The sequence below is a fragment of the Amphibalanus amphitrite genome, unplaced genomic scaffold (assembly GCF_019059575.1).
Source record: "Amphibalanus amphitrite isolate SeventyFive unplaced genomic scaffold, NRLGWU_Aamphi_draft 000006F_arrow, whole genome shotgun sequence".
Taxonomy (NCBI): domain Eukaryota; kingdom Metazoa; phylum Arthropoda; class Thecostraca; order Balanomorpha; family Balanidae; genus Amphibalanus; species Amphibalanus amphitrite.
The window spans coordinates 825,271-834,723 of record NW_024881502.1 but is presented as its reverse complement, the minus strand read 5'-3'; the positions used below and the strand labels follow the sequence as shown (position 1 = coordinate 834,723).

General features: G+C 48.3%; 1 protein-coding gene across 1 annotated transcript in view; it reads right to left on the bottom strand.

The window, feature by feature from the left end:
• Positions 1-568: 568 nt before the first annotated feature.
• LOC122377586 (SCO-spondin-like) overlaps positions 569-9,453 on the bottom strand; it is a 52,506-nt gene continuing 43,621 nt past the window's right edge. Inside the window, exon 9 of the mRNA XM_043357791.1 lies at positions 569-2,580. Within this exon, the coding sequence (XP_043213726.1) occupies positions 1,976-2,580 (605 nt within the window). The 3' untranslated portion in view covers positions 569-1,975. The remainder of the gene's footprint in view (positions 2,581-9,453) is intronic.

The following is a 9,453-nucleotide window of genomic DNA, read 5'->3' as shown; positions in this document are numbered from 1 at the left end:
TTTTCGACGCATGCATTGTAAGCGAGTGTGTTCTTGTCCAATTTCATGTCAGACTTATAGAAATAGCAATTCAATATGTGTCGTTACTCACGCTCTGTCAGCGTTCTAGAAGTGCACTGAAGTCGTTTGGCTGGCGGAAAATATGGCATCAAGTCCATCCCGCTGCTCTTTACCGTCCCCGTCCCTGTCCCTGTTCGTCCCCGCTGTCCACGCTGTCCGCCCCGCTGTCTGCCCTGCTATCTGCCCCGCTATCCGCACTCCGTTCCCGCTGTCCGTCCCCGTCCCACGGTTCATCCCCTCTGTCTGCCCCTCTGCCCATTCCCTCTGCCCGTTCCCTCTGTCCGTCTCCCTCTGCCCGTTTCTCTGTCCGTCTCCCTCTGTCCGTCTCCCTCTGCCCGTTCCCTCTGCCCGTCTCCCTCCCCCCGTCCTCCCTGTCCGTCCTATCTGTTCTCTACCACGGTAATGACTGGCACTCAGTGGTGGTCCGAGGAAGCGGCTTGTTCGGTCTGACGAGCTTCGGGCATGATATCTGGCCGACGATATATTACGCTGTTATAAGCACCCGAACTACATTGTTCTACGAAATGTATTAAACACCGATGAACAAGCATGAATTTAATATAAGAGCAAACCATGATAAACATGATATCCTTCACACCACCTCAAACGAGTTGTGGTCCCAATGGTAGAACAAAACGACGTTCTTTGCTAGATGACGCTAGCACCAGTAAACACTATCGAAAACCGCAACACAATGGCTACGCTGCTGTACGCCTCTGTCAAACAGTGCAACGACAGACATCTACACTGACATCACAGCACAGCTCCTCAGTTCTTTGTCTCAGTGCGGCAGTTCCGGACCATTTAACTTGACTGCGTCGGTCTTACGAGGCGACTCGCGCTCCGGGACGGAATACCTATCAGACGCCGCACGGACACTGACTGGAGTCAGGTCACAGACTGGAGCCGCGGACACAGATTGGAGCCGCGGACACCGAGTGGATCCGCGGACACAGACTGGATCCGCGGACACAGACTGGAGCGGCGGACACCGAGTGGAGCGGCGGACACCGAGTCTAGCCGACTAGTCTGGCTATCCACTCGAGAGCGAGCCGCTCACCTCGGTTACCACTCGATTATCAACTGCCGAACCAACCGAGCAGAGCCCGCGTGCGACAACAGACTGCATCCGATACAGACCGCGTCCGGCACCCGACAGCAGACCGCGTCTGACACAGACCGTGTCTAACACAGACCTCGTCCGACAACACTAACACTGCAGAGTCTACCACTGGTGACAGACCCACTCAGTGGAGACAGCTGTTCGTCATCCCACGGACACCGAGGTCACCAATGTCACTCACCAGCGTCACTACTGGTGACAGCCGACAGTGATCGCCAAGCACTCGCGGCCGGCCGGCGCCGGCGGTGAACACAATCCTTCTCTGGCCGACATCGGCTTAGATCTATCTCTCCAACCATTCCAGCCACATGCCGCACACATGCACATCAGACACACTGCCGTCCCTGGTCTCCTCCTATGAGAGGAGCGAGCTCCCCTCAGTGAGCCAGCTCACGCGGCGCTCAGTAGGTAGCGGCGCAGCAGCCGGGTGTCGGACAGAGCGCACCCCCGCTCTCAGACGGAGCCCATCCCCGCTCCCAGTCCGGCGGCGGCGCAGCTCCGGGTGTCGGACAGAGCCCACCCCCGCTCCCGGTCCGGCGCGGCGCAGGGTGTCAGAGCCCACCCCCGCTCCCGGTCCGGCGGCGGCGCAGGGTATCGGACAGAGCGCACCCCCGCTCCCGGTCCGGCGGCGGCGCAGGGTGTCAGACGGAGCGCACCCCCGCTCCCGGTCCGGCGGCGGCGCAGCTCCGGCCGGCACCGAATGACCAGGAGAGGCGCACTGTGAGTCGTTTCGCCGAGGCCCCCTTCCCGATCGCCGCTCACTGGCTGTGAGCTGACGCCGGCCGCGGCGCCTCACTCGCGGCAGTTGAGCTCGTCGGCGCCGTCCGGACACTGTGCGCGGCCGTCACACACCTGGTCCAGTGAGATGCACAGGCCGCCCAGACAGCGCAGCTCGCCCAGCGGACACTGCTCGGCCACGGCCGGCGGGGCGGCGGTCTCCTCAGTGACGGGGGCCGCCGCCTCCCCGGCAGCGGGAGCCGCCTCCCCGGCAGCGGGAGCGGTCACCTCCGTGGCTGGAACCGGGTCCTCGTTGACAGGTACTGTTTCAACTGTGGTAGGAACGATCTCCTCGATGGCAGGAACGGCCTCATCGGCAGTTGGAACCGTCTCTTCCGTGGCGGGTCCGGCCTCCGGCGCGGTAGTGGAAACCTCCTCGGTCGCAGGGGCTGTCTCCTCAGTGGAGGTGGCGGGCGCGGACTGCTCGTCTGTGGCGGGCGCCGTCTGCTCGTCTGTGGCGGGCGCCGTCTGCTCGTCTGTGGCGGGTGCGGGCTCGTCTGTGGCGTGCGCCGTCTGCTCGTCTGTGGCGGGGACGACGGTCTGCTCGGTGGCGGGGACAGCCGGTTCCGGGGCCACCGCTGAACTGGCAGCGTCGCCCAGGGTGGCCACTTCTGTAGGCACTGAAAACAGAACGGCAACGTCAGCCTGCTAATTGGACGGCTAATCTACTAAACTATGAGCTGGTGTACTTTTTGTAACAACACCTTATATTGAAACAATGCAAAAATATTAAAGAGTCGTGCTGACAAGATAATTAACAGCACCAACACAAGAAACAAGACTGCAAACTACATATCTGGACTGAAATATGGATATAAGGAAAAAGTGGATGGGGATTTTATATCGCTTATATGTATACTCTGAATGCCTGGCGTGTAGAGCACTTCATGGGCCGGATAAATCCGTTATCCACGGATAAATCCGCGGACCGGATAGGATTGGATTCTAAATTTGTTAAAAAAGAACGGATATGGGCGGGCCGGATTTGGGAATTGAAGGTTGAACCCGGATCAAAACGGATCAAAATTTTAACATTCAACATTGAAGTTATTATTATTATTATTATTATATCGTTTATTCCACTAACCACGATCATCGGGTGGGCGTTACAGTGGAACATTGCCAATTCACATGCGGTAAACAGTGATGGTTGGTACGTTTAACTGTACAGTCTGTCTTAAAAGTACCGCGCAAAGTGGCGGTGGATCCATCAAGCCTGACCGAGAAAGGGTCTGTTTTAATTTGAAAGTCACCGACCAATTGACCTAAGGAATGGACGAGGATGTCAATTGCTTCGGTGACCCAAATTTAGCACGCCCTTCCTCAGTCAGGCTCGATGGATCCACCGTCACTTTGCGCGGTACTTTTAAGACAGACTGTACACTGCAGGGCACATACGAGTACATTCGCATACATTGGGTGAAACGATCATCAGTTGTCAGTGTTTGCTTTTGCTAGGAGGTACTTTTTCAGTTCAAATTTTGAGGCATTCCTCATTCTAGTGGGCAAACTATTCCACAATTTAGAGCCATGATATGACAGTGAATATTTCATAAAATCTGTTCGCGGAGCAACCAGATCTAGGTTATCCGACTGTCTTGTCTCACGGTCAGATCTTCTAGTTATAAAGAGCGAGGATATCAATGGTGTTAAAAATTAACCTAATGTGTTAAGCGGCAGGATGATACCTAGTTTACCAATGTGGTGATTTTCATGTGGTTTAGGTTTATAAGCATGGTTTTTGGAACCATGATGGTCTGTGAGATGTATGGCTGTCTGGTCCGTTAGATTGAATTTGTTAGTCCAGTTTTGGGTGAAACCAGTTATTGGTGAAACGGATTATTACGGATATTTTTTGGAAGTTTGGCTGCAATACGGGCCATGGGTGGGCCGGATTCTGATATTCAAAGAAAGGCGGATAATGGGCGGATCTGGATATGACTTGCCGGATATGGGCCGGGCCGGATCCTAAAAAGTCTATCCGTGAAGTGCTCTACTGGCGTGTCAACGGTCATTACGAAGCAGCCCGCCTGCCTGGAGGCGAAATAGTTGCTCTCGTTCCAGCATGGACTTCATCAATCGGCACTGAAAGTGTCGAATTATTGGGACAACGAGCTCTGTTGAGGCACTCGACTCTGCTTAAAGAGACTGAGGCTGAAGTCTCTAATTTTAAGATATTGCCAGTCAAGTTCCTCCCTTCCGTGTTGTAGCTACGTGAATGATGTTAAATTGATGTTGTAGTCAAAGTTTCACGACGTGAGCAGCAGTGCGTATTTTATCTCTGCTCTGATTTGTGTCAGAGCTTACAAGCTTCGCTTAGATTTACAGAGCTTACAAGATTCGCTCGATTGGTCGATTCACTTAACAGAAAGGCCATCTGCTTGGAGGTGCCCTCGAATTCTCAGCCAGCTGAAGCGTGAACCCAGTGGCATTTTACCATTTAGCTGGGTTCCGCGAAGGGCGCAGTCGATGCCTTCAGATGAAAATTCGCTGACATTTAAGAAAAAAAAACGAATATCGACCATGGTAATTTGTTCGTCGGCATAATTCATCAACAATTGTCAGTACCTACCTACTTAAAATTTTAATTCAAAAGAAAGCGACGTGGCATTAGAAATGGAATGGAGAACATCTCACATAAGTGTTAATGCTGCTAAAATTTGTTTCTATTATTATAAAACGGTACAAAAAACGCAAGGAAATGAAAATGGCGCGACCATCGAGTTGGGGGCTGAGCTATTCGACACTGACGAAAAGGGATGGGTGTAGCATAGGAGATAGGTGATAAAAAGGAATACATGTGTAGTTGTGCAATGGTGCTGTCAATTTCAACACCAAATATAGCTACATTCTAGGTTTAATTAAGGTGCTTCTGGTGCTTCAGCTTATAAAACGGCACTGTTCCATGCGTTACATTTCCCCGTCCGGTGCATTTTCTTAGTCGTAACATCTAACCCGCGGCGCCTGGGGTGGCACTGGGCTTTATTTATGGCACTCTACAGGAGGCGTCCGGGGCATTCCACGTCAAATCGAACAAAAATCGGCTGTTTTGCACCTTACCATCAGCGATTTTATTATAAATTTGTGAGCGAGTTCCTGTGTGGCCCCGGACATTACATTGATGTTTTTTGCACATTCTGACCACAGGTCTTCTAAAGATAGGGCATCAAATTTTTACAAAATGTTGCATCTTTATATTTTTGAACGATCATAACTTTGGTTGTACTTGTTTGATTTGAATGAAATAAACCTTACTGTTTAGGTAATTTCTTAAGCATTTGTTTAGAATTGCACCTACTTAAATATATGACCTTGAAATTTGCTTAACTCTGTTCTTAAGCACGAATATTGAAATAGAAAAAAACACGTCACCTTCGATTTGGCTCATTTTCATATATTTTATTGCCTACCATATTCTTAACCCGCGCCCCACTGGGGGGCTATTTATAGCCCCCCTCCCGTTTTTCTGCAATAACTTCCAAACCGCTTGACGGATCGACGCCAAACTTTCAGTACCTTTGGCTGCATCAATTTGACACCTTGTGTCAAAATTTGAACTTCGTAGCTACCATAGGTCGGCCGGAAATGACGTCAGAGTGACGTCATGTTCGTCCGATTTCGACGCAAAACATTGAACCACGGCAATCGCTCCCAAGAGCTCAGTTTTTAAGCTAGATCCAATTTCTTTGCATGAAAGAACTCAAAATTAACCGCGCTATCAAACTGCTACCTCGGATTTTCAAAATTTTGAAAATTTCGAAAATTTTATATAATAATATTCAAAATTTATATTTTTATATTTTTTTCAAAAAGTTTTTGACTTTTCGAAAAAACCGGAATAAATGTGACAGAACGCATGATTATGACTAACTCTAGCAAGTTTTAGCTAAATATATTCAAAAATGGCCAAGATGTACGCATTATTGCAAAAAATTCACAATTATTAATTTTTCAAATCAATTTTTCAGTACGTATTTGGCATCGAACACTTATATAAATGGCACCATCGTGTTCCTGAGCTCCAACTGCATCCAATAGACACCTTTTTTGTTGAAAAATTTTAACTTCAAAATTTGACCTTTTTTGACCTGAAAGTGACCTGACCTAAGCTAAATTCGACTCAAAATGACCTCGAATGACATAGACGACATCAAATTCGAAATCTATGGCCTAAATGGACCATAAAACATGTGTCACGTGACCGACGCATGATACAATATTTTCGTGACCTGTGATGACCTGACGGCTGACCCTGACCTGAAAATCAAAGTACAAGTTTGGTACCCTCAAGGTATCTAGAGCATCTGTTCACGAGTGTGGAAACCAAAAATGAGCCTGATCTGACTTGTAAGACGGCGGCCAGAGCCCAAAATGTGAACAAACCAAAGTGCTAATAATTTTTCCTTTGACCTGACCTGTGACGTCATCGGTGACCTCCAGATCAATGAAATTAGGTTTCGCTCGACAGTTTTTCCGGGGCTATCAGACGCCGTTTGAGTTTTGACGATCGGCCCAGTAGTTTCGGAGTTAGGAGGGGGGGCTATGAATAGCCCCCCCCCCCCCCCAGTAGGGCGTGTTATACACAGACCCCAGTGGGGCGCGGGTTAACAACCTGTGAAAAAAATTAGAGTGGGCCATTCATAAGTTTTGAAGAAAATTGCACATATGTAAACGTATGTTAGCATGCGCAGTGGAGGGGGAAGAGCGAATTTCGCCCACCCCTCCTGTTTTTTCGCCAATATCTCATAAGATGAATGCGAAATTAATTATGGCTACCTGTCAAGAATTGAATTGGACATCTCATCGTGCAAGCAATAAGAAAATCGGTTCACAACTGTTCTAGTAATAGCGGTGTAAAGTTAACATTCTGTCGCCGCAGCGACGCGGCGACTCGGCAGCCGGCGCCGACCGCTACGCGCCGCCTGAATTGTAGACTGTGCCGGGACGGAACGGAACGGTTCCGTCTTTACATCGCGCTCCCTACCGCTGATTACGTTCGATTCGCGTCAAATTTTGTGAGAAGACTAAGAAATGTACAGGCAATCTTATGGTGAAAGAATTTTGAAAATCAGTTGGTAAACAATTGAAATATGAACGTGTAAACACAAAATTGTGATTGCTGCCGCAATGCTGCGTTTCCCGCATCGGCCGAGCCCGCCTCAGCCGGCGACATGTTACTCTTAGCTGAGGCCTCTAACTGCCATATTTATTATTGGATTAACTAGAAATTCCCCATACATGCTAAAAAAATGTATGTTCTTTCGTATAGTGAAGATCAAAAGACGTGAAGATATCGTTGCGTGATAATGTTTTTGTTGAATTTACTTCATGATGCATTTCCACACGGCCCAAAATTCACCGCAAAATACCGTTTGCCTGAGACACTTTTACTATGGAACGTGAATGCTTGACTACGATGACTATGCATTTCCATTCTCGCAGAGTTTGGGATATCACTAATCAGCAATCATTCATTTCAGAAAGTGTACACAAGCAAGCATGTCTTGACTCTGTCTTTCAAGGTCACGCGCGGTTGCGTGATGTTGATGCATGAAAACGGCGTTTGCCGCGAAAGTTATGAATGACCCACTCCAATTTTTTCACAGATGGTTAGGAACATTGTGACGGACATAATATGTAAAAATTACCCAAATCGAAGGTGACGTGTTTCTTGCTATTTAAATTTTTCTGTTTTAATTAAAGGTCAAATGCATTTCAAGGTCACTTCAATTTAATTTCATAATTAAAAATCAAAGCCTTATCAATGGCCTATAAGACCCTGTTAATATCATTTTGATACCAGAAAAGGAACCAGAGTTATAGCCATTTAAAAAATTGATGCGTGGCATTTTTCGCTATATTTGATGACCTATATCTCAGCGATACGTTATCATATTTCGAAAATATTATACGCAACTCAGTTTTGAACCATGCCCAGTCTACCTACAAATTTTCGATAGGCGTTATCACAAGTGTATTCGCGGCCATTGGGGCGACGTAAGAAAAGAAGAAAACAACTGGCCCCAAGAACTTTAAATTATCAAATAGCATGCACCTTTTCCTTGATATGTAGAGAATTTACCATTAATTGTTAGAGAAAATTGCATTTAAAATCTTCCATTTATGCTTTTTTCATCGTTTGCACAGTATGTTCTTTTACTAAGCTAGAAACACTAATTAGAAATAGTTCCCGCATCATCAAGAACAATAGGGAAGGCTTGAAGTGAATACAATAATCTAAACGGTTTTGTAATCCATGGGAAGACACTTTTAAAATTGCCAGTAGAAATATTAAAGGCAAAAGTTCAACTTTTTCACAAGACGGATGGCTATTAACCTATTCAACGTGTGACAACTCAGCCGGTATATCGTCGCCTACAGCCCAGCTTTCCCTAGTGACCGATAGAGGCGCTGCTATCGATGTCCGCCCGTGCCGCCTAACGTCAGAAAAATCGAAGGGGATGACGGATTTCGGTGTTTGATTTGACGTGGAATGCCCCGTCCGTGCGAGCCGGTCCATCACGGCCGGTCATAATCGGAGGACATGTCAGCCCCAGTCCGCGGCGCTCCTCTCCTCCCGGCGGCCCGGCGGGCCTGGAGCTATTCTGGAGCGGGCCGGGCGGGCCGGCCGGGCGCCTAGCGCCGGCTGCAGCCAGGTACCGGCCGACCTGCAGACGCACCATCCGTCTCCAGCCGCAGCCAGCGCACAGTGGGCCGATATGCCATTCTAGCGCGACAGGGCCTGAATCTTCGAACGGAACCCTTGGTTTTTCGCGAGTAATTCGCGTAAAAAGCGGCCGATCGCAACGAAACTTTCAGTATCCTCGCGACGACTACTTTTACAGCTAACTTGAAAATTTCATGACCCTGACCTTAATGATCTTTGACCTGTGACCTTCTTTCGAGACCATGTTTGGCCGGAATCGCGATTCAGCGTATGTGGGCTCGCATTAGCCGCGGGTTTGCAGTCTTTTCTTGGTTTAAAGCGTTCAAACATGGGATATTATGTTGCTCCCATGCATTAGGGTGGGTGTCAAGGTCACCAGAAGGTCAGGTAAGGTCATTGACCTTTGATGACCTTGGTTCACTTTTTCGAGTTTTACATGTTTCTAGGCTAGTTTTTTAGCTGAATTCGAATCTAGCAACCATTTGAACATTTACGAAGTAGTTTTGGTGCATTCGTAACATGTTACAAAGCTGTCAGAGGCGGTTGCCACCTACTGCAAATACCCGGCAAAACCCTTACTAGTTGACCTGACCTGACCTGACCCGACCTGGCCTTAATGTATGAAGACATCATCTATGCTCGTAAATAATATTATATTCGTGATCAGCACCCAAAAAACCCATAGCAGCCACCCTTTACGACGTTCTAACAGGTCCCGATTTTCCCGACTTTTGGGTCATTGACCTGACCTGGAAGGTCAACCGATGACCTAGGACCTTACAATTGGGTATCATCAGCTTCCTCTTGTCACGGGCAACACGCTCGT